The sequence below is a fragment of the Rattus rattus genome, chromosome 4, assembly GCF_011064425.1.
Source record: "Rattus rattus isolate New Zealand chromosome 4, Rrattus_CSIRO_v1, whole genome shotgun sequence".
Classification (NCBI taxonomy): Eukaryota; Metazoa; Chordata; class Mammalia; order Rodentia; family Muridae; genus Rattus; species Rattus rattus.
Window position 1 is genome coordinate 110,342,872 of NC_046157.1, and position 25,537 is coordinate 110,368,408.

General features: G+C 44.9%; 2 protein-coding genes across 6 annotated transcripts in view; both read left to right on the forward strand.

The window, feature by feature from the left end:
• Nucleotides 1-25,537, forward strand: part of Dst (dystonin) — a 396,852-nt gene that overhangs the window by 180,892 nt on the left and 190,423 nt on the right. For all 5 annotated transcript variants that reach the window (XM_032900894.1, XM_032900896.1, XM_032900895.1 and 2 more), the window contains 3 exons: nt 14,988-15,077; nt 17,173-17,250; nt 18,400-18,492. In XM_032900894.1, coding sequence (XP_032756785.1) covers nt 14,988-15,077; nt 17,173-17,250; nt 18,400-18,492 — 261 coding nt within the window. The remainder of the gene's footprint in view (nt 1-14,987; nt 15,078-17,172; nt 17,251-18,399; nt 18,493-25,537) is intronic.
• LOC116899271 lies at nt 22,459-24,531 on the forward strand. Its single transcript, XM_032900893.1, has one exon. The coding sequence runs from the start codon at nt 22,852-22,854 to the stop codon at nt 23,764-23,766; it is 915 nt and encodes a 304-aa protein (XP_032756784.1). The 5' UTR covers nt 22,459-22,851; the 3' UTR covers nt 23,767-24,531.

Sequence of the window (25,537 nt, forward strand, 5' to 3'; positions counted from 1 at the left end):
ACATCCCTTTAATGGTGGAAGACCTATATGGTTTCCCTTCAGTATTTGAGGAAGCTCTCCCCTATCCCTTTGTCAGTTAAGAGGTTCTGTTTTCTTTGTTTCATTTGTGTGTTATATTTTTTTTATCTTAAAAACCTCTTGGTGCCTTTTATCAACACACAGTCATTACATGTACTTCGGGGTACAGCGTGGCACTTCGGGACGTGTCCACAGCATACAGTAATCAGGTTTACCCATCGCCTTGGCCATTTGTCATTTCCCTTTGTTGGAAGCACACTCCTCTCTGCCTGTAGTTTAGCCTTGACATCTATTTGTTGATGTTTCCTGGTACAGCTAAGTTTGCTTATTTCGTCGCTCTTCCTGTCTGGTTATTTTATTTTTGAAACACACACATGCACGAACGCACACACGTGTGTGGGCACGCACACACACATATCAATGTGAATGCTCTGTGTACATATATGTATATACTATAATATATATACACATGTATATTATAGTATAATATACACACATATTTATCAATGCAGATTCATTACTTCCACTCACTTTTAAATATAAAAATAGCTTTGATAAGATATAATTTACATTCATGAAATTTACTTGTTTGAACTCATGTGATTTGAGAGGTGAGTTTTTTGTTTTGTTTTGAACATTTCACAATCGTATATCTACTTCCATGGTCCAATTTAAAAATATTTCCATCACCTGAAAATAAACCTATATTCATTTGGCCTCATCCTCCCTGGCTACCTGGATCCAGCAATCACTCACATATTCATTCATATATTCTCTCCTCTTCCTCCTCTCCCCCCACTCCTCCTCCTCCTCCTCCTCCTCCTTCTCCTTCTCCTCCTCTTCCTCCCTCCTCCCCCTCCCTCCCTCCCTCCCTCCCTCCCTCCCTCCTTCCCTCCGTGTTTGTATGTTGTTAGATTTGCCTTTCTTGGATATTTTAACCAACTAGAATGCCTTAGAGTTACTATTGCTGTGATGAAGCACTAGGACCAAAGCAACTTGGAGAGAAAAGGAATTACTTGGCTTCTATATCCTAGTTCATTATCAAAGATCAGCACAGGAATTCACACAGAGCAGGAACCTGGAGGCAGGAGCTGACGCAGAGGCCTTGGAGGGGTGCTGCTTACCGCACTGGTCCTTATGGGTTGCTCAGACTACTTTCTTACAGAACCCAGGCTCACCAGTCCAGGAATGGTTTTGAGTTTATGTTTCATTTCGAGGAAAAGCTTCAAATGAAGCCTCTGCATGTGGGAACTTACTAGGTCATTGTCAGCATCGTTGCTGAAAAGCACGGTCTCTGCAAAATGCTTCTGTTTTTATCAGCAACCCCATCGTTATATTATTTGTGTTATATGTTTGAATATATGTTGTGTTACATATACATTGCATCTTAGATATATTGTAAAATATATGTTGAGTTACATATACATTACATCTTAGGTATATTGTAAAATATATTTGAGTTACATATACATTGCATCTTAGATATATTATAAAATATATGTTATGTTACATATACATTGCATCTTAGGTATATTGTGAAAGTGGACTCTGGAGCTAGTCTGCTGAGCTTTACTGCTGAGTTCTGTCCCCAGGCCCTCCGTAAACACCCCTTTGCTCACCAACTGCATGAATAGTAGAGAACGCAGGGGAATACTGTGAAGCTAGGGACTCAGCAGCATTTATACAGAGCCAGTATGGGAGGTGCCCTGATGGACTCCAGGTTGATATACTGAAAGCTGTTTAGTAGAGGTCGCACATCTGTTTCTGGAGTTCGACCGGAGCAGGCACCCAAAGGCACACAGCGTAGAGCATGGCCAAGGTCAGCTGCAAGTGTAAGATAACTGGTGATGTGTTCAGCTGGCATCCTCTGACTGTGTTTCTGAAAGGTCAGGCCTGAGTCAGGGCCTTGTTCTTTTAAGGGGCTCACTCTAATGTATTTAGTGAATAGAAAGTCATTCTAAAAGGAAGCCGGTGATAAACGTCCTGAACCAAGGAACATGGTAGCGGACACAATATGGCGTGATAGAGATCGTGAATGGAGGTAAACTTCAGATGGCCAGAGGGAAGTGAGAACAGAATACCAGCGGTCTGGATCATCACCCGAGGCACTTAATAGGTTTAATAAGACGATATAACCAATGTTCTTAGTTGCTAATTTGGAGGAAACGTTCACATATAAAGAGCAAGGTGTGTCAATGCTAAGAAGGCCTGGAGGCTGTCGATGATGGTGAGATTAAGGGGGCTCTGTCATTCTGTGCTTGAGACTTCCAAATGAAGAGAAAGACGTGAAGTCACCTTCTTTGCCATGACCCATTGTCTGAAGGAAAGGGACCAGGAAGTGTCCCCTGTAGTGGCTAGGGTCACCTGTATGCAGCAGCTGTGCCTGCCCTGCAGGAGTTTGCAGCATCTGCCTGTTCTCTGTGGAGCACTCTTCCTCCTGAGCCTGGAGTCTGAGTCATTTACAGTCATTCAAGCTGGCGGCTCCCAGGTTGTTCAAAGACTGACAGAGCATCCACAGTCCACGTTATCTAAGCTGTCCGTGAAGCTCACCTCTAAGGGCTTAGGGAAAGTTGGGTTTTTGTTATGGTATCCTGAGAGTATAGCTTACTCCACACTGTAAATAGTTGTTAACATAGATCAGGATTTTTTTTCTCAGTTTTAAAATTAGCACACATGATCATTTGATATCATTCTTGAATTTTTTAAGAAAGTGTGTTTTGGGGGGATTTTCTCCTCCCCTTTGGCCTTCTTTTCTCTTTCATGTCATGTATCCTTTTGCAAATCCTTCCTTGGTACCCATTTCTCTCCTTTTTTGTCTCCCTTTTACTCTTTTAAGCCTTTCTCACATTTATAAATGCGAGGAACACACACATACAAACATGCATATATATATGCATGCATGCATACATACATACATAATACATACATACACACATACATCATACATACATACATACATACATACATACATACATCATTATAGGCTAGGATACACATCTGAGAGAGGACTGGGGTTTTGTCTTTCTGAGTTTGGGTTACATTACTTAATATTATTCTCCCGTCCACCCATCTTCCTGCAGATTTCACTTTTGTCTCTGGCTAAATAAATTTACATGCACCACGTTTTCATTAGCCATTCACCGGCTGGTGACTTCTAGGTGAATTCCATCTCCTTGTTATTGTGAGTTGAGCAGCAGTGGACCTGGATGGGCAGGTATCTCAGTGTCAGGATGTGCAGTTCCCTGAGCACATGTCGAGCTGGGTCACATAGCTGGACTTTTGGCTATTTTGTGGGTTCTTCTTCTTTCTTCCACCCTTTCAACCCTCTAACATTAGTCAGGAGAGAAAGAAGGAGAGAGAGACAGGGAGAGGGAGAGGGAGGGAGGGAGGGGGAGAGAGAGAGAGAGAGGAGAGAGAGAGAGAGAGAGAGAGAGAGAGAGAGAGAATGAGAATATGAATGAGCGTGTGTGTGTGTGTGTGTGTGTGTGTGTGTGTGTGTGTGTGTGTGTGGCAAGGTAAGAAATGGGGTAACACTGTTAGAAAGTGTGACCCTGTTGGAGGAGGTGTGGCCTTGTTGGAGTAGGTGTGTCACTGTGGATGAGGGCTTAAGACCCTTACCCTAGCTGCCTGGAAGCCAGTATTCTTCTAGCAGCCTTCAGATGAAGATGTAGAACTCTCAGCTCTTCCCGCCCCATGCCTGCCTGATGCTGCCATGTTCCTGCCTTGATGATACTGGACTGAACCTCTGAACCTGTAAGCCAGCCCCAATTAAATGCTGTCCTTAAAAAACAAGAAATGGGGTGACAATATCATTAGACTACTTACTGCTGATTAGGGGCATCTAGTTCCTTGGGGCAACTTTGATATTCACCATCAGGATATCTAATTTCTTCTTTTTGTCTCTTCCCACACAACTATTAGACAAGCTGCAACCAACAGTGTCCGACCACCAGCCAAGTAACCAGCCACCCCTATCAGGGCTCTCTAGCATTTCTATGTCCTCTGAAAAGTTCCCAGAACTCCAGATGTCACAGGCAGAAACTATCTGCAGCTGGCAACCCTGCACCCCTGCTAGAGCCTGAGGCAAATCACAGTCACCTGCTGTGCAGCAGCTCCACCTTCTCACACCCAAAACTAAATTTATTCCCACCATATTTCTGTGTTTCTTAAAGAAAAAAAAAAATCTCACTACAGGGTTATGTGGTTGTTCTATTTTTAATCTTCCGAGAAGTCTCCACACTGATGGCCATAATGGCTCTCCTCCCACTGGCAAGATCTAAGGCTTCCTCTTTCTTACATCCTTGCCAGCCATGCTGGTGGTCAGTATTTTAAGTAAGTGTGAGTGGTGCAGTAGAAACTTGAATAGTAAAATAGGTAAATATAAAGGATTTACTAGTAAGCCCGCTTAGAAAACGTTAGGTTACATATGGTAGAATTTACATAAAGGAGCACTGCCTCCGTGTGACTGGAAGGCACATAGAATAAAGACCTGACTTGTTAGAAGCTGTAAGAAAGGAAATCCATTCAGTTAGGTTCCATTCCCATGAGAAGAAGAGACGATCCTGACTTACAGCCATTAAGGCCATTCCCACAGAACAAGCCTCTAAGGAGCAAGCTCAAGGTTACAGCCTTCACTGAGTTCTGCTTGGTCTGTCATTAAGTCCCCTGTGCTCTTACTGGGAGAAAAGGTCATTAATTGTGCCAGGTGGGTGAGATGAACCTGGGTAACAGCTATTCACAAAGAACAACACTGGCCTACTTAAGAAATAACCCTTGCGATATCTTTGCTGTGCTGTGTTAATCTCCTGTGTGCCCGAGTGGCCTGTCATGAAGTCTCCTGTTTAGATTGTTAAGTGTAAACCGGGCCTGAGCCCTGAAGGAGAGTTAACCATAGCAGTGTCTCGGGAATGCACAGGCCTAAGGTTGTCTATAAGTTATTGGACTCTTCTGCTCCTGGCCGGCTCCTCTTTGGGCATTAGCCAGAGCTGGGTGTGCCCTGTAGTAAAGAGATTTCTCCTTTACTCTTTCCTTCTCTCTGGGACATCATACTAGTTCTCCAACACCAAGCAGCAGATTGTTGCTTGGGATAAGGGTCCATTTCATTCCTATTAGCAGGTGAACACTCACATCCCGCAGCTCATCTGACAAAGCCCCTAGAGGTGACTCAGCTAGGCAGAGTGCAGGCTGTTGCAAATCCAGTTTAGGCAATGCACAGCATGAGTCCTTATTGGTGCACCTCCGTGTTCACACAATGGATTTGTATCAGTTTGTATCAGTTTTGTTTCTGGTGCCCACCCAGCAGCTGCCTGGAATCTCTGGACTGGATTCCTTTATTCTGGAATCCTATTGTGCCCTGCACCGCTGTGCTTTCTCCGTGGCATTATCTCACGCTGGTGCCAGCCAGGGTTCTATGAAGCTCTGATAAGTGGTTGTAAAGAGTAGAGGGCGTGCTGACAAGGTGGCCCTGCACTGGAGGTGAATACCTGAGAGGCTCCCTGTCCCCAAGCTGCCTGTCTCACCAGAGGGGAGCTGAGTATACTTGCCTCATTCCTAGGTTTCGGATAATTAATTTGGCCCTGAATTAATTTGGTTCCTGAAGTTGATTGATCATCACTAGAGTCATGTAGTTGGGTTTTATGGAAGAGATTCTTATCTTATAAACTAGTTTTGAATTTTGACCACGAGTATATTTTAACTAAAAGTAATTTAAATTCTTTAGCTTTTACATGATTTTTTTATCATAAAATTCCATGAGTCAGTTTTCTTAAAAAACAAAACAAAACAAAACAACAACAACAAAAAAAAACAGTAATCGAGAACTCAACTGCAGGGGGATCTGTTTTAAAGTTTGTGTTAAGAGGCAGGATTGTGACATTGTAGAGATCCTTACCCTCCCCTCTCTCCTTCCTTTCCCCTCCTCCTCTTCCTCATCTGGGGAATTTCTCACTCTACAGCTGACTGCTCTTGCTCCTGTGAGCCTGGCAGAGCTGCCTCCCAGGACTGGGATTGAGGGCATGTGCCACACCTACCTTCTAATGACTTCTAAGACAGGTGGGGCTCTTTAGCTCTTCTTATAGCACTCGGGGAGGCGGCGGTCACATCTTGTTGCATATGTCACTATGCTTGCAGGATTTCTTCCCTGTCAAAGTTTTGTTTTATCGAATAGTGTATTATTTCATTTCTAAGAGTTTTAAGAGATCAGGACTCCTCTTTTTTCCGGCCTTTTTTCTTTAAGAATTTGGAAGGAGGGCTGGAGAGATGGCTCAGCGGTTGAAGAGCACTGACTGCTCTTCCAGAGGTCCTGAGTTCAATTCCCAGCAGCCACATGGTGGCTCACAACCATCTGTAATGAGATCTGATGCCCTCTTCTGGTGTGTCTGAGGACAGCGACAGTGTACTCATATACATTAAATAAATAAATCTTAAGGAAAAAGAAGCATTTGGAAGGAATGTGAACGCAGTAACGAAAACGTGCCGGTAGCTGACTCCTTGTTTTACTCCTTAAGTGGTCATGAAAATTGATCTTTACACAGTAGCAATTACTGTGGTTATTTGACACAAGCACTTGGGAAAACATAGTGTGACTGGGCTAGGAAGATACTTGAGAAAGCGTTTACAAGGTGAGACCTTTATCCCCTGCCGGAATATGGCAGGGTGTCGATCCTCAGTGTCAGAATACTGCACCGTGCTTTCTAAAATGTCCTCCACTTCTTTTCTGCCAGGACGGCGTGATGAACCTTGTTTAGCCATTGCACACGCACACACTCACCACCTCCTGGTCTCTGAAGCAGCACTCGTGTGTGACACTCAGGTGTAACATACTGATGACATATGTTAACTCCGGGGAAAGTGAGCGGAGATGGGGGAGGTGCTAGTCTGCACGGCATGTTGGTTCCCGCATTTATTTTTCTCTCTCTGTTATAACTCCTCAACACCAAAGTCCACACAGCTCTGTACTATATGGAAGATACATAGGCTGCGGGGAAAACACACAATGTAGGCTTTTGATGGTTTTCCTTTATATGGAAAAAAAAAAGTTAGAGGAAAAAGTAAAGCTGCTCTAACCCAATCCAAACCAGAACCAGAATTGAATGAAACTTCACACTCTTACAGAAAAATTCCCAGCCTGGTTCAGAAAAGTCACCTGGCATTGAGAGAGAGAGAGAGAGAGAGAGAGAGAGAGAGAGAGAGAGAGAGAGAGAGAGAGAGAGAGATCTTTAAGTTTTCTGAAAGTATAACAAAAATATTGAAAGATTTTCTTGACATGTTAAACCATGGCTGAAGTCTCAGGGTTTGTCCTCACTGTCAAGGGTTTTAACTACCACAGTTCCACCTTGTGGTGACAGAGGACAAGGCTTTCTGGTGTTGGGTTGACCCTGCACTTGAAAGTTGGAAGAAGAAACCTTCTCCCACAGTTGAGTCCACTGAGATGTGACTTAGAATTCTTCATAACAGGGAACATGGGGTGTTGATAATATTCTTTCACAAGCCTTAAAGAAATAATAATGATAATTTGTTAATTCATAAGTCAGGTAACTTCCTGAGAATATTTTTAAGCTCGCCCCCTTTTTGTATTTTAAAAAGACCATTTTTCTTATCAGCCATTTGTATACCAATATTAGTACTTATTTTTTTTAAATATTTTTTGGAAAAGGATTCAAAGGGGCTGCTGTAGGAGAACCGGTCGTCCCATTTTTCATGTATTTATGTGAGCTAAAAAGGAACCAAAGCATTTTAATTGATACTTTTTACTAGTTAGGTCAAGGCAGTGAAGAGCTCTTTTATCATCCCTGCCTTTTAGAAGATCGCCGATGTGTTTGAGAGTTCTGTGTCCTTTAAGAGAGGACTGTGGATCCTTTATTTCACTGACCGTTGCTTCTGGGACTGAAGGTCCATTCTAGCTTGTTTTTTCCTGAGGGCCCCTTTCTCCGCAGACAGATTGGGCCGCCGGCTTTTGTGAGTTGGCTTCACAGAAGATCACAGTTTAAATGGTAGTAAGGAGGGGTGGTGTAGGGAGGAATACCTCTCAGCCATGGTTAGTTGGAACAACCATTGTAACAAAAGACTAAGGAGAAGTAGGATGAATGCTTTAACACATTCCACAAACATAACGCACATTGAGAGCCATCTGGGAGTGAGCCGATCTGGGCAAGAGCTCCAATTCCAGCTTATCTAGATATTCAAGAGAAGGGCACATTTTTAAAATGACAGGACAAACATAAACCATGGAGTCTCCAGGGGTGGGAGCTCAGGAACAGTAACTGAAGGGCAGAGAGAGACTAGTCATTGAAGCTTGTTCTTGTTTACCCTCTGGTTACCATCTACAGTAGGAGCAGATGTCTTCTCTCTGATAGAATCGGGAAGGAGGAGGGTACTTCTATCTTAAACCTCCATGTTCCTCTTTTAGGATTTAAATTAAGGGAGGCTGAAACTGATCATGATTCTGTCTCTCACGGATTGTCCTTTGCTCACCGCCCCATATATTTGTGGATCATCATTTTCTGGCTCCTGAATTTTGCTTAATGCTCTTCAGAGCTTCTTAATATGGTGTATGAAGCTGCTGGTCTCCCAGCCCCAATCCCCACCATACCGTGACCTCACATGTCTTTAAATGGCCTCTTTGCCATGTCCCCTCCACTTGCTCTTCCAGACCTGACGTACTGCCATCTTCTTTGCCAAGTTCCTAGAGCTGGCACAGGATGGAGCTCTCTCGCCCCTTAGCATATGAGTCTATCCATTTGATGCTGGAATGTCTTCCCAGTCTGCCCTCTCAGGTTGTCGACAGCAGCAGACAGCACTCTCTTATATGCATCTCCGTCTTTAGGATGCTTTAGCCTGTGGTTCCAGTCCAGTAAATACTTCTCGAACTTAACCACTGCCACACGTATGCCATGATGATTCATATTGATGGTCTGGTGATTGGATTGAGATATACGTAGGCTATTAGTCAATGGGTGTATCCGTTACGGCAGCTCCAGAAACACACACACACACACACACACACACACACACACACACAAAAAAGGAAAGACCCGCAGCTCCAGAAACACACACACACACACACACACACACACACACACACACACACACACACACACACAGGAAAGACCCGCTCCGATTGTGGGCAACCCATTCCAAAAGGCTGGCGCCCATCCATGGCTCCCCTCGCTGGATTAGGTGTTCTCCCTCTGCTTCCTGGCTTCCAGGATGAGAGCCGCTCAGCTGTGCTACACCCTCTGTGCCGTGACAGACTGCATCCCTCAGAGGCCATAAGTAACAATAACTCTTAGCTCCTTCAGCCTGCTTTTCTTGGGTATTAGTCCCAGCCACACAAGAGTTGACATGAATGATGAAATTCAGGATTCTTGCAGAGTTTTTCTAGATTAACAAGAACTAATGCGATGTCCAATTTCTGAAAAAGATGGTTTTGAAATCTGAGTAAGCAGGTATGTGAAGATCCTTCTCTCCACAGCTGGATTTGAGGTGTAGCTCAGGTAAATTTAACAAATCAGAGAGAGCTGTTGCGAGCTGGCTTTATTATTATTATTATTATTATTATTATTATTATTATTATTATTATTATTATTATCAGTTAATCCCCGTGGGTAGCATGGATCTGGCATATTTACCCATGTTCATTCCTGGGTCACCTTAAGCGCCTCTGTTAGTTTTTCCTTCCATAGGGCAGTCTCCTGAGGTCGAGGTCAGCGCTCACTGCAGGTGCATGATAGGTGCCAAGCAGTGCACACTCTTTTGAAAGCGCTGGAAGTCAGAGGGGGCCTAGGAATCACCTTTAATCCCAGCACTCGGGAGGCAGAAGCAGGCAGATAGGTCTCTATGAGTTCAAGGCTAGCCCTATCTACATAGCGAGTTCCAGGACAGCCAGGGCTACATAGTGAAACCCTGTCTCAAAAACACAACAACAGAGAGAAAGAGACAGACGGACAGACAGCACAAGCACTGGAGAATTCGAGGAAGACTGTGTGGCACAGAAGAAAGGCTGTCTCAGTCTTCGGGGTGCATCACTTAACCCTAGGGCGTCTCGATGCTCTCACGTTGCTCATCCTTTCCTTCACTCTTGTTGATTCAGACTTTTTTTTTTTTTTTTTTGCCTCACAGGAAAAAAGTAAGGGGACTGCATTTAATTTTAGATGGAAAGCAGAAAGAAGAAGAAGAGGAGGAGGGAGAAGGGAGGGGGAAGAGGGGAGGAGAAAAGGAGGAGGGGATGAGGAGGGGGGGAAGGAGAGGGAAGAGGAGGAAGAAGAGGAGGGGGGAGAAGAAGAAGGAGGGGGAGAAGAAGGAGGGGGATGCAGACGAGGAGGGGGAGGAGGAGTAGTTAAAGTAGCCGGAGTAGTTAAAGTAGCCGTCTGTGAAGTGCAGTTAGCAGGCCAAGTGTCTATGACTCAGAGTTTGGACAAAGTAAAACAGTTAAGCCCTCTGTCTTGGCTTAACTATTTACTTCCCTGGCTTACCTTAACTGTCCAGTTGATCAGAGCCCGGAGATTAATCCCTTATCCCCCATTACCACCTCTTCTCTTCATGGTGTGGATTTAAAGCATTTTAGAAGGCACTGTATGTGTGTGTGTGTGTGTGTGTGTGTGTGTGTGTGTGTGTGTACACGGATGTTTGTGCAACAGTGTGTGTGTGTACATGGGTGTTTGTGCAACAGTGTGTGTGTGTGTACACGGGTGTTTATGCAGCAGTGTGTGTGTGTATGTGTGTGTGTACACGGGTGTTTATGCAGCAGTGTGTGTGTGTACACGGGTGTTTGTGCAACAGTGTGTGTGTACACGAGTGTTTGTGCAGCTGTGTGTGTGTGTACACGGGTGTTTGTGCAACAGTGTGTGTGTGTACACGGGTGTTTGTGCAACAGTGTGTGTGTGTACACGAGTGTTTGTGCAGCAGTGTGTGTGTGTGTGTACACGGGTGTTTGTGCAGCAGTGTGTGTGTGTGTGTGTGTGTGTGTGTGTACACGGGTGTTTGTGCACAGTGTGCCTGTGACTCCAGAGGATAGCTTTCAGGAATCCATTCTCTCTGTTGCCATTTTGTAATGACAGTGGAATGTGCTTCTCTGAGATGGGGAGCACAGGGGTAAGGCTACCTCTGCTCTGGGTGCTGAGGTGAGGACCCAGGATTCACACGTATGAGGCTCTATGCTGAGCTTCACCCACCGTCTCAGGGTCCAAGGGCCTGGTTTGTAAGACAATAGGCGGTAACATGGAGCCGCCATTGGTGGCAGCCTTACAAACCTTACTCGGATTTTTTTCTCTCCTAAAATTTTTTAGAAAATTATGTTCCCAGACTTAAAAGTAACCCCCTGTTTTATACATTTTGCTTTAAATTAGCAAGTCATTAATTTAATAAAATAGTAATCCTGTCCTGAGACCATAGAATGTTTGTTCTCTACTCGGAACTCCAGGTTTCCCTTTGTGTGCGTCCATTTCCCCGAGGAAACAGTGAAGGCCTGCATAGCTTTGGGGTGGGGGTGGGGGGCTTCAAGGCCATGGGGTCAGAGTGAGAAGCAAAATTAAAATACAGGTTCCAAATTCTTGTTCTTCTTCTTGATTACTTTCTTCTTTCCCCAGTTTGGTTTTGTGTGGTTCAATATTTTCCTTTTGAAGCATGATCAATGCTTTTTAAGGTTTATTTATTATATATGAGCACATTGTAGCTGTCTTCAGACACATCAGAAGAGGGCATCAGATCCCATTACAGATGGTTGTGAGCCACCCTGTGGTTGCTGGGAACTCAGGACCTCTGGAAGAGCAGTCGGTGCTCTTAACCACAGAGCCATCTCTCCAGCCTGATCAAAAAGTTTTTTTTTTTTTGTTTTGTTTTGTTTTTTTTTTTAATTGTAGCATAAATGGCATTTGATTCTAAGAAGTTTTCTGGTGAGGAGCACTGGGTGCAATCTCCTAGCACGGCAAGTTGTGAAATTGCCTTTCTATGAGATCAGTGTTCCGAATCACACCCCAGCTACAGTGTCCTGGAGGGAGGGTGGCAGGAAGTGGAATGTGGGGTGTGGGAGGACTCTGTCCGGCAGGATCCAGCTGGAGGCCCCACCCTGAGAAGCATGTTTACCACTGTCCCGGGGCAAGCATGTCAGATCCACACCACACGTTCAGTTATTTTGAGATTGGAGGCCAGTAGTTGAGCATCACTAGCTGTGTGGTGTTACTGTGTTACTGGGCTTTCTGGTGGTCCTGGTCAGGCTCCCTTACAGTAAGGCTGCTTCCTGGCTGCACTGCAGACACAGGGAAATATTCAGGGTTAGATGCACAGTGGGCCTACCAAGCACCGAGTAGGTCATACAGACTGAGAATTTTTATAGGGTTCTAGTATGCAATCACATAATTACATAGTGCTTTCATTCTATTAGGACACACATATGTGCCTGTGTGTGTCATGTGTGTGCCCGAAAACGTCATTAATGTGTGTGTGTGTGTGTGTTATATGGTAATGTGTGTATATCATGTATGTGTCGTGTATATTGCATGTATATCCTGAAAAGGCCCTTGAAAAGTGTTTCACCTCTGAATTATAATTAAAACTCTGAGGCCATTGTCAATTGAAGATTGTCAATCAAAGATAACTTGAGGTAAATACTTTCACAGAGCAGTAATACTTTCATAACTGCTTTGGGTAATTACACATTTTATAAATGAACATTACCTAAAATTATCTTTCAAATCACATTTTCCTGCCAAAGAGAAACTATTTTAAAACTTTCTTTTACTGTGGCGTAATGCGTGACTATTCCAGTGCTATCCCGTGGGAATTGGGAAGTCAAAACTAAAACTTGAGTTTGAGAAGATGGAGAACCAGGTTACAGTAATTCACTTTTGCCACGTCCAGCAGTTCCCTAGAGCTGCAGCCTTCGAGCCTATGTGTTGTCTGTGTCTGTTAGTTTGTACCAAATGTATACGTGAGTGTTCAGAGACCTTGTGACTGGCAAAAAGGGTCTAGACTGGGCCTAGAAACAAGTAAATTTAGTGGGACTCCTAGGGAAATTTCTTCATTAGTCTGACCAAGCGAGCTCAGTCAGTCAACAGGTTCTCTAGGGCAGGAGCCAGGATTAAAAAGAAAAAAAAACATCTAGACAACATTGTAGCATGACCCCAGCCAGTTCTGAGGCTGAGGTGGGTTCATTTTTTCCTAGTCTGCTTTTATACCATTATAATTACACTCAAGTAATAAGGTCAGTTCTAGGTTAAGAGAACAAGCAAGACAGTAAACACATAGTTAAGGAACATCAAGGCAATAAATAAAGTCCCATGATCATGTTTCTAAGGGCTCATCAGGATGACCAAGATACCTGAGCCTTCTTCCCTGTCCTAGCCCAAAGTCATATTCTTGCCTGAAGCCTACTTCTTTGTTCCAGCCTAAAATCAGATTCCTGCCTGAGTTAACTTCCCATTCCTGGCCCAAAGTTCTATTCCTGCCTGGAGTAGTCCTATTTCCTTGTCCTGACCCAATGTCAGTTTCCTGCCAAGCAGCCCCAAAAGCTCTCCACATTAGTCCCATATTTTTAACACTAAGAAAATAATTTGCAGTGGGGTAGGAGTGTGGCTTGGTGATAGATTTCTTGACAAGCATATTAGGCCCTGGGTTTTATTCACACACAGTTTGGGGAGTAAAGGCATACCAAGCTAAAGGCTTGCTTCAGTTTGTCATTAGGTTTTTCTTGTACAGTTTTGACCCCAGGCTTCTATCACTTTAGTACTTCATGCTGTGTGTTTGCTTGACATTTAGAAGTCCAATGGCACGTGGTTCATACTTAAGAATTTGGAGAATTTACTGCAGACACGGACAAGTGCAGGGATTGTGCCCTGGGTAAAGGAGGTGGGGTTCTGGTTCTTGAACCTTCTAGAGCAATGGTTCTCAAGTTTCCTAATGCTGTGACCTTTAAATACAGTTGCCTGTATTGTGCTGACCACCAACCCTAAGATTATGTCATTGCTACTTCATAACTGTAATTTTGCTCCAGTTATGAATTGTAACATAAATATCTGATATGCAGCATATCTGACAGGTGACCCCTGTGAAAGGGTCGTCACACACACACACACACACACACACACACACCCAGAGGGGTCACAGCCAGTGGATTGAGAACCATAGTTGTACACCTTTTCTTTGGTTCCTTTCCTGTGTGCATCTCAACGTAATACAGTTCAGACTTGCAGTAAGGTTAAAAAAAAAAATGTGGGAGTGTCTCTGCCCCTGTGGATCGGCCATCTTTCTGGCCTGCAGTGACGTTTGTCTGTGTGGCACAGATCTTGTAGTGGGTAACTTACTGCTGCACTGTCCCCGTGGTGCAGACTGGGTAGGGTCTTCCAAGAGCCTTTACTATCTCTAGTTCTACAACCATGGGCTCAGGTCAGGTGAGGGGACACAGGGAGCTGTCAGAGGCTGAATACCAACCTCACGTCAGTGTTATTTACATTCTCCATCGCAAAGATTAATTTGTGAAAAAGATTTGGATAGAGGCTTCCTAATTTTTAATTTTTAAGAGTATTTACAGCAGATAGAGCTCACAGGAAGTTGTAGAAATAGTCCATAGAATTCCGGGTACTGTTACCCCTGCTTTCATTGATGGGTTTTTACATAGTGCCTCTTGGATCTGTTATGTGGTAGATACTTGAAGACCAGCTGGCAGTAAAAGTACGACTCAGTGTTAAGGGGGCCCTCATTGTGTCAGGGATAAAAATCGTAGGCCTATCCTATTGCAGTCCAGGATAATATTCAGATGGGGTTGTTAAAAAGTTAGTGGTCCTTGTCATCTATATGGATTGTCACCCTGAAAACCCTCTCTTTAGGTTTTAAATTTACAACTGTTTTTGAGTAATGAGAGGATAGAACTGAAAAGAGGGTGCACAGGTGAACACCGCGTGAAGCACTGTCTGTCAGTAACCCTGCCCGGTCAATCCTGAGCCGCGGGAGTAAAGATGGCCGCTTTTCTGCCCTAGGTTCGCAAGCACGTGAACGATCTCTACGAGGATCTGCGGGACGGGCACAATTTGATCTCCCTCCTGGAGGTTCTGTCCGGAGACACCTTGGTAAGTGCGAGGTTTCCTCGTTTGTTTTGCGGAGCGTATAATTCCGTAGACACGAGAGCAGGGCGTCTGCAGCTCAGATGTTAGGTTACTGCAGCATTTGCTCTTCGAACTCCGAGCTCAGCCAGAAGAAAAGGGTCCGTTCTGTTCAGTTGCTTCTGCATCTCTCTTCATGTGACATGAACGGGGACCTGAACATACCCGCTTTCGTGACAGGCTCTATAATTAACATACTATTTTTCTTTCTGCTTTTTTTTTTTTTTTTTAACATTTTGTTGTTTCGCTTTTGACTTAAAGTCAGTCAGATGCGAGTGTAACCGCACACGGAAACACTCGTGCGTATCAAGGGAGCGTCCTTCCTGAGAGCTGGGCTAGGCCAGGCATCGCCTCCCTCCCTGTGACCATTGCTCCCTTGCTCGGTGACCTCTTCTCCCTCACTATGTTCCGCTCATGCTCTTGTTTTCATTCCCGGTCTGTCTGTCTGTCTCCTCGCTGTCCTGTCTTCTGTCTGTTATATTCATTAGCCGAGGGAGCGAGACTTTTTGAAGACCTTACGGTTGGTGAGTGCATCAGCAGCATGCGAGTGTGAGCGGCATGAGGAGGTGGAGGATGAGGACAAGGGGGTAGGTGTCGCCCCCGTAACGCACTAACCTAGCAGGCCGTGTGCGGTGTGTGCGGTGCTAACCCGGCAGGCCAGTAACTCACCACCCAACCCCAGACAGGGTGAGCGACGCCTCCGTTCACAAACTGGATGGAGGGAATGTTTCTCTCTTGAGATTTACCTTCAGAGCTGAAATGACCGACATGTTTATACCTTACGGTGCCCCGCTACTTTAGAGTTTTTCCACTCCGTATACATTAGGATCCTGATAACTAGTACACTAATTTTTATGCTCATTCGGTCCCTTCTGGAATCGACATTTCCAACATGACTATTTATTGCTCCTTTTTGGGGAGAGGGAGGCATAGGTGTTCACAGTTTTCCTTTAAGTCAAACTTATTGGCATAGGTGGCGTAGAAGGGGACAAGACCTTTGTCTTGTATCCCATAGAATCCACAGGGGACTAACGGACACTTAGCTGACACAGGTCAGCCACCTTTGCAGAGACAGATGAGCTTTTCTGGCCGTCTGACACCCCCCCCCCGATTTCCTTGGGAATTTGTGCTTTTACAGATCCAACTGGTCAATTCTCAGCATCCTCTCTACCCTGATGCCAAACTTCCTTTTCCCTTTTACGGTTTGCCATCTTTTTATGTTGCCACCTTAGATGTCAACAGCTCCTGGTTAAGAGGGAGGGGGTCAGTTTCTTCTGCCATTTTTGCTCTTAGACTGTTTCATGGGGGAAATCCCAGCCATATTCTCTGTTTCTTTGTTAAGCTTTTTTTTTTTCAGCCCAGTTCCTTTTTCCCTTCTGCTAATGTGTGCCAGGGGAAACGGCAAGAGAGAAAATGACTAAGATCTGACACTTTTCCCAGACTAGGAAAGCAGTCACATCCAACGTAACACAAAAGTTACACAGTCCTTTGTCCTGTGTTACATCCAGCTTCGTCCGAAGGCTGGATGCAATGAATACAGAGGAAACATTGTTGCGTAGTGTGGACCACCTTTTCCTCTCCTCTGTCACTGCTAAATAACTTGTCTTTCCCCTTAGTGTTGTTTTTTTAATGTACTAATTGCATGTTGTTTTACCTCATTTTCATAAATCCATAAATGCAATTAGAAAACCTGTCTTGCCGATAGTTTATATTAAAAGTAAAATGGAGAATTATGGTTACCTTTGCAGATTCATAGCTAAGCACATCTTGGCCATGATTGTTCTGTTAGCAAGCACTAATAGTCTCTAAGCTCTGTGGCTCTCCTCTTGTTTAAATGAAGCATCTGGAATAAATCGTATACTTAAAATATACTGAGAAAAGGTCCCTCATTCAGTCCCAGATAGTAGAGAAGAATTAAAAGCCTCTTTAAAAGAAAAATTGTTGTGCCTACCTAACAAACAGCTTAAAAATATTAAGATGAGCAGAAAAATATATTGAAATTAGCATGGTCAGTGGCATTAGGAACTGTAATATTTTCACACTTTCCATCTTCTACCCTCAGCCCCGAGAGAAGGGTCGGATGCGCTTTCACAGGCTACAGAATGTACAGATTGCACTCGACTATTTGAAAAGACGCCAGGTATGACATTTTTCAGACTCTAGCTTGGAATGATTAAATGAATCTGTCTAGGAACAACTCAGGGAATGTAAAGGGTTAACTGGGTCTGAACCATGGTAATTATTGTGCACCATTAGTGAAGCGAATATTTAACAGTGTTTTTGAAAGACTGTTGCTGAGAAAAGGAAGTAGTCTTAGGTGTGAGCTCAGAAGGAGGGACTAAGCGTCACTGGCAGCATTGGGATGCACCTCCCTAAGCCAGTAGACATTTGAATGGCAACCATGTATCACAATGCTGCTGTGGCTCCCAGTAGGGGCTGAGGCAACACTTGATGTGAACGTGTATTAGAATGTTTTTATAGTTCACACCCTCCTTCTAGAAACTGTGCTAGCCGGGTTCTTACTCCTGACACAACAGTCTTCTGTTTATTATAAGCAGTTAACCGGCTGGGACTGCTTTGTGGAGCTTTCACGCTGTGTAAAAAAGACATAAAGAACAGAACTCACCCCTTGTGGTTCTAGAGACTGAGAACTGGAGATCAAGACAGTAGCCCTTAGGATCTGGCAAGGGCGGCCTGCGTTCTCACATGACAAAGGACAGGGCTGGCAAAGTAGCTCCCTTGCTCCATCATGCACCCCGAAATAAGAAACAGGAATGTCCAGCGTAATAATCTTGGTATTCACGTCAGTGAGGGTGCGAGATCACACTTACTTACCTGAGACGCCGAAGCTCGACACACAGTTGATGGGCTTCGGTTCTGAGGACCACACGGATCTTTGATGTTGACTCAGCTTCTAGAAGCTCAGTGATTTAAATAACCCGTGACAGAAGTACATATGGTAGAGAATGAAAACCCTCTGTGGTAGGGCTGCAAGTTGTTGAACTTGGGTTCATTTTCTGCTCGACTAAAAGAGTAAAATAATTTTACTTCAAAAGAAAATTTCTCCCCTAATTTTACGGTCATAAATATTTACCCAGGTGCCATCATTATTTTTGACAAGTGGTCACTTTCAGTACTAGAAGAGAGAACCCCAGCAGTACCCAGTCTGTGTTTAGATGTGTTTAGAGTCTGTGTTTTTTTGTATCATTTAGCGTTTCCTTTGCAGGTGACGGGAACCCGGGACTGGTTTACAGTGATCACTGTTTCTCTCTCTTTCCCGTGCAAACAGGTGAAGTTAGTGAATATTAGGAATGATGACATAACAGATGGGAATCCTAAGCTGACGTTGGGGTTGATATGGACAATAATTCTGCACTTCCAGGTGAGTCCAGCTTATCGTCATTGCTGTCGCTGCGTCTTGGGTTTCAGGTGGCCTGTGAGAAGGTGTTTGACATCCTCTGAATGAAAACGAATTTCAGGCTAGTTTCTTAACAGTACCTCAGTTATTGTAAAAAGTCTGTGAGGCTGCTGCCTTGTCTCCTGGTCTCTGGGGGCTTCTGTGTTTTCTAAGACCTTCTGTTGCAGTCTTAGAGTTGAGAGGCAGAGCCTTCTCTTCCCTAAGTGCAAACATGCTGCTTCTGTTCTCTGGACAGTATCACTTGTTTTTAGGCATTTAAAGGTTTTATGACTCAAAATCCTTATTTAAAGTAATTTTATCCTTATTGTAAATAAATTATTTAAATTTCCTTTGGTGGACACTAGATGGCAGTAGGTGTATTCTAAAGAGCCAGATTAGAAGACCAGTACCATAAACAGCTGTGCCTAAGGGGCAGTGACTGCCTTTCAGAGCTGTAATTTGATTCGTGGTGACTCCCCTCTGTAACTTGCTTTAATTTGTTAACTGCTCATAGTCTCACAGAATTTCGTCAGGCCCTCAGTAGTAGTGGGCAGTCAGATCCTGAAGGAAGGAAATAAACAGCTTACTATCAGAAAGGAAGCGGGGATTTAAATTAAATATTTTTTTTTCCTTTTTAAAGGCGGCAGGGAGAGTAAAACTTACTAAACTCATACTGGAAAACACAGGAGTTTGTTTGGGGACAGGATCTGAGCGATATGAAAAGGTCTAGAGAGGAAGAATCCTAGGAGGGGTGGCTTAGGATCCCCAGGGCCTCACAGGCAACTGGAGAGTCCCAGCAGTAGGGAACGGGGCGAGCGGGGTAAGTGGAGGCACCGTGTTGAGCGGCCTGCCTATTGGACTGGTAATGAAGGTGTCCAGTCAACTGGGCTGCTGACGTCAGGGCAAGCCAAGACTCCACAGGAGTAAAGGCCCCACCCTGAGAAGAGCTAAGAGACCACAGCATTAAACCCAGGCATGTAGGACTTGCTTGTGGGACCCAGCAGGCTGTATTACCAGAATCCTGAAATCTAAGTAGAAATGATCCAGAAATTATTTCCATGTAGACTGCTTAGCATCAGTGGACTACGGCCAGAGCTTTTAAAATTAGGGTTGAAACTACAAGGGCCACCACTGAGAGAGTCTGAGGCCCCTCACTGGAGGGGGCTGGCTACTTCCTCACTGGGTTGTGTCTGAAGTTTAAGTGGAGATCACTAGGGGTCATTTAAAGGACTTCAGGGGAGGGAAACAGGATTTTATTCTTTGAGGTTTTTATTCTTTCTGGTGATGGCCACTCTACGCTTAAGGGGGGGAAGTATTTAAATAAATAAACAAACCAACAAATAAATAAATAGAACCTGATGGGCTAGTGAGATGACTCAGTGGGCAATGGCTTTTCTTGACAAATCTGAAGATTTGACTTTGCACCCTGGAGCCTGCATGGTAGAAAAAAATGACTTTAAGAAGTGGTCCCCTGGAGGTTGGGGATTTAGCTCAGTGGTAGAGTGCTTGCCTAGCAAGCGCAAGGCCCTGGGTTTGGTCCCCAGCTCTGGGGAAAAAAAAAAAAAAAAAGAAGTGGTCCCCTGACCTCCCCTGTACATGTGTTCCACCCTCTGATCGATAAAATGATAATTTTTAAATTGATAATTCTCTGTCAAAGAGATGGAAATGATGCAGTCATGGCGGTGGAGGGTGGTTTCAAGAAACTGAAATGATTTCAGAGGGGAGGGATATAGGCCAGGCGGGGATAAAAATTATATCTGAGAGGTGATATTTGGAAAAAGAGAGAAACTTGGCCACGGGGTATAGAAAGTGGAGAAGAAGGTGCAGGTTGAAGTCTAAGAAAACACAGCGTGAGATCTGGGGTGGTGGTGAGCAGAAGGCGTTCGACCGTCCGGATGGGTTAGAAGGGTTAGCGAGCTGCCCCATTCTGCTGAGCAGAACATCCCTGAGATGTCAGAGGTGCAGGGGATTACCAGCATAGAAGTGTCTGCAGTTCTGTCGGAGAGAAAGGGTCCTCAGAAGACTCGGGGTGGGGCAGGAGCAAGTCTTGCTGTGGGAACAGAAGGGGGATATTCAGAGAGGTGTGTAAGGCAGCGAGAAGAGGAATGGATGAAACCGCAGAAGAAGAATGGAAGTGGTCTCAAATGCCTCCGGAGACGGGAGGAAACGGTGCCCAGCTTCTTACCTCAGAAAGAAGGAAATAGCAGATGGGAATGGCTACTTACCTCAGAAAGAAGGGAGTGACGGATGGGAATACCCGTAGACGGGGATTAGAAGTAGTGCAAGTAGAGTATACATTTGAGGAGTGCTAAGGTAAAGGGTCCCTTAAGAATGACGCGTTAGGTCAGCCACTGCTTGGGTCTCTACATCAGGGATTAGAGGCAGGAGGATTGAGAGTTTGAATATGGTATTTTGGGTAAAACATAAATGAAAGGAAGCATTTCCTAGTGCTGTGCTGCTGGTTGAGGAGCAGAACTCCTGGCTGTACCCAGAGTGACACAGCCTTCAGTTCCTCTATTCATTGTATACATAAGGCAGTTTTCTTCAGGAGAACAAGCGGTGGGTCTTTAAAAAAACCGCGTCTGAGCATCAAAAATTGGAACTGTCTTTCAGCCTGACATTCAGAAGGTCGGCATTACGTTCCCGATGGTCTCCAGTCAAAAGCCACTGTCTGTGAGATGGTGATGACGTGTGCCGTGCCTTCTGTTAAAGGGTTATTTGGAGTTAACTGTAACCAAGGGGGGCGGGGCGCATCCGTCGGCAACGGAAATACAATCCTAAGTGTCTGAGGCAGAGTTTAGTCTGTGCCAGGCCCGGCAGGGCATTGGAGGGAAGGCTGTAAAAGTACCAGTTACCGGGCAGATGCGAAAGCTAAGCCATTTCTGGAAGGGAACAGGGCGTGTGACCTAACCGTGGACAGTTGCTTAGTTTGGCAGGGCCAGAGGGAAGGGTGGAGGGTGTGCCAATCCCAGCCTGCTTCTCCACCCTGGCAGCATACACAGCAGCCATTCAACGTTTAAACGATGTCGCGTTGTCTTGGCCGACGTTGAAAACTTAAGAACAAACCCAAGACTTTTTCCCCCTAGCCTTCGTCTGGGATATATCACTGGATAACGTTTGATTTTCTTTATAAATAATTAAGAAAACCCTTACAGTGTTACAGCCTTCTGCAACATCAGGAGGTCAGCTTGACTGGACAGCCCCTCCTCCTTAGTAAAACATGTTGAGTTCCTTTTCTGGTTGAGGAAGACTACCTCAGGAAGGGCAGTTACTGACTTGCCAGCTGACTTTGGCTTGTGGGACAATGTCTTCCTTGTCACGCTGATTTTCTTTGCACCGTGTCTGTGACTCAGGGTTAGGAATACGCACAGCTCAGAGTATCCTCATTCATACTGATTTCTTAATTTCCCACCCTGACCCTGCTAAAGCTGTTTAATATTTAACCCAAGTGCAATTGCCGAGCATAAAGTTTAACTGCCCTAAAGTGTGCAGAGCGTGCAGGCACTTCCTTCAGCCAAGTACTCCACCTTTAAATCCCTTCACGTAGTTCTCTGGTCATGTGGCAGTCCTAGTGAGCAGATAATCAGAGATTTATTATTTGAACGCTATTTTAAACCATATTAAAAAGACTGGCTCTAGACTTGATTAAAGGTGTTTTTAGCTTTCAGTATTTAATCTTCTCTTCATCCAATTGTTGAATCTTATCTTTAGGCTACTTTTTTCTGAATTAGTCTTCACACCAGAGACCCGTAAGCTTTTCGTTTATTTGTCCGTAGGCCCTGAAATTAGTTGGCGTTTCCAGGGGAGGCTCCCCGAACTTGAGTTCGAAAGGCACTTTGAGACTTGAAGGGCACTTTGCTAATAAAGTCTCCTGGCTGTGTTTACTTTCTGTTCGCTTAGCTTCAGAGGTTAATGCAGATGGTGACAGTGTGTGTGTGTGTGTGTGTGTGTGTGTGTGTGTGTGTGTGTGTGTGTGTGTGTGTGTGTTCGCGTTTCAGAAGGCACTGTGTTAACTCGAGAGCCCTGGTCTCCAGGATTTGCTGTGCAAGTTCACTGGTGTCTGAACTGACTGAGCAGTAGTCATGTTTGTCTGAGAGGACTGGTGGCCAGGAACGAGCCACGGTCAGTGCCTAATAAGACACAGGACCAGCTGGCAGGGAGCCACAGCAGTTCTTGCAAGTGGTTTTCTCATAAGCAACATGGCTTCAGGCTGAAGAGGATGGTCACGCAGTCTGCTAGGAATTCCAGATCAGAGCGGAGTCTCGGGACTTGGCGGAGCGGGTCCTGGAAGCCCCGGATTTTGAAATGAGTGAGTTCGTGGAGCCGTGAGTGCCCGTGAATCAAATGGGGAATGTCTGTGGCTGCGTGAGGGCTGAGAAAGAAGAGCAGTATTTCGATCCTGCCAAAAGTCCCTTGAGTCCTGAAAAATACTCTCAGGGAAGAAAGTATTTCAGAAGAAAACCACGCCAGAAAGTTGAGGGTGACACCGAGCCAGTGCGACAAAGCGGAGAAAGAGAAGGCAAGAAGGGTGTTGGTCAGCCTGCGGGGGGACAGCCAGCTGTGGCCTCCGGAGAACTGGTGTGGGAGCGCCCTGCTGCAAGCCCCACTCCGGAAGATGGTGTGCAGCTGGGGAAGACAGCCACAGACCATGGTGAACAGAAACCTCTGCCCAGTGTTGGGAACAGCTGCCCCTACCTAGTGGCCGTTTCCTCTGCTCATGGGAGATACTCAGAAGTACAGGTTAGCATCCCGGACAAGACGATTTCAGAAAAAGATAGCCCTCCATATTGCCCGGAGAGGGAGAGACACTTAGATGAAATCAACACAGAACACAGAACATTCCTGAGAAGAAACGATGTTTCTCTTTCCCAAAAGACGTCCAGTTCAAGCCCCATTCTCTGTGCCACAGAGAAATCCCTTGAAAAGACTGTGCTTGTGGGAAACCTGTCAAAAAGCTGCAGCAGTGTCCTGGAACAGGACAGCGCTGGGAGAGGTCGCCCTCTCACAGCACACCCTCATCAGCTCACCAAAAGGAGGTACCATTCCCTCCATGCTAGTGTGTCCTCTGTCTCCAAGGACGCACCTGGGGATGACAGGTGCCAGGTAAGTGACACTGGTGCAGGTGACTGCTCCTCCTCCTCCTCCTCGCACCAGACTACAGTGGTTGCAGTTTCTAAAAAATGCCATCTGCATACTAGCCTGTATGTCAACACTGCGACTTTGAGTGTTACCCATGTCTCTTACCCTCACTCTAAATAGCGCTAGGTTTCGTTGTTGCATAACATGGGAAAGCACTGGTTTAATGGGACGCCTAGGCTTGGTGTCTCCAGTTCATGGCTCTTGGTGTGTCTTTTTGTAATAGTCTTCAGAAACAGCCTTGTGATAGGTAAAAGTTACATTAGAAAACAGTTGAATACCTCTGTGTAGATAGCAGAGAGGATTTTAATGTTACACACACACACACACACACACACACACACACACTCACACACACACTGACAAATGTTTGAGACAATAGCTTGCCTAAATATGCCCATTTGATTATTGCCAGTCATATATCCATACAAACTGTAGTCCCCAAATAGGTTCAGTCACCGTGTCAGTTAAAGTATGAAGTATTGTCTATCGGGGGATATGTAGTGACCGTGTAGCACACAGTACATTTCTCCGCATTCCGGCTCGCTGTTCCATAGTCCAAGAGGCCAAATTCCAGTTCTCTATCAGCTGTCATGCACGGAACATTCACATAATTGCTTTCGGTCTTCCTGGGTGCTGAGGGCAGAGTCAAACATTAGCTTGCCCAGATTCCATGGCCCCTGTTTGACATCAGAAATTGTTGGGGCAGCATGTCATTGGGACTGGGATGTGACTCAGGCTGCCAGGAAGCTGGGCTCTTTTCCCCCTGACATTGATATTTACCTTTGGACAAATTACTTATCTTCCAGATATAATTGGATGAGGATAATTTACTTCCCCGGGGAAGTGCATTACCTAAATGACTTCTCGTTGCTAAGTCAGGACTGTTTTTTGTTTTTGTTTTGTTTTTTTTGTTTTTTTCCTTTTCCACTAAGCTTTTCCTAACTCTATCTTTTACCCAGAGAAGGTCTGGATATACGTGGTATCCATGACGCTCAGCCTCGTGGGCAGGTCATTGTGTCACTGGTGTGGCTCCCTGGACAGAGACCAAAGGAGGTTCTACCAGGGTTCGTGTGCATAGTCATTGTTGACCTTGGTGACTGAGTTCCTGTTTGTGTACACCGCAGACCTTGCCAGTGTTCTGCCTCATGAAGTTCTGTTTATGTTTTACGCTGGTTGCATTTTAAGAGGAAACCATCCAGTGGAGGCATTCTCTGTGTAGGTCTGGCATGAAGGCCAGTGCATCAGAAAGCAAACCAGTCGCCCATGTTTATAAATGTTGCTTGCTCTGGTGTCTCACATTTATCTACCCTCATAATTTACCATCAAGTTAGCGCTCTGTGGTTGTTGTTTTTCGTTGTGGGGAGTCATTAAAAACCTGTTTCTTTAACAAGGCTCTTTTGTAATTCTCCTCATGTCAAGGGTTTTGGGATCTATTCTACCAGATGAGGTTTTTTTTTTTTTAAAGTTTCTTTAGAAAAATATCACAAACTCATCAGTTGGATTTGTTGAGTGACGGTGCTGCAGTGGTGTGTGGCTTACTCACCGTTAGATTTCTCAAGTGACTGCACTGTGCTGGTGTGTGGCTGACAGTTGGGCCCATGAAGTGACTATGCTACCATGGTGTGTATAGCATCTCCTACATCAAAGCAGAGGGAGGTGGCTACCACTGTGGCTGAGTACCTGGACATTTTGACTCCATCAGTTCCGAGAAAGACTGTTTATCTTGTGTTACAGAAAGAGTCGGAGTCAACGGCATGGTTGTTTGTCTGGGGTCATTCTTCTTGTATCCTTACAGGTGATTTCTCACGTCAGTTTGCTTAAATGTGTTTGGTGAGAACTGTCCTCCTAACTGTGTTACAACGGACTCTTCACTTTTCATGGATGGTTAGAT

Bases quoted from the DNA above. Each gene is read 5' to 3' on its own strand.
- LOC116899271 (XM_032900893.1), top strand. From the start codon at position 22,852: ATGGGGAATGTCTGTGGCTGCGTGAGGGCTGAGAAAGAAGAGCAGTAT.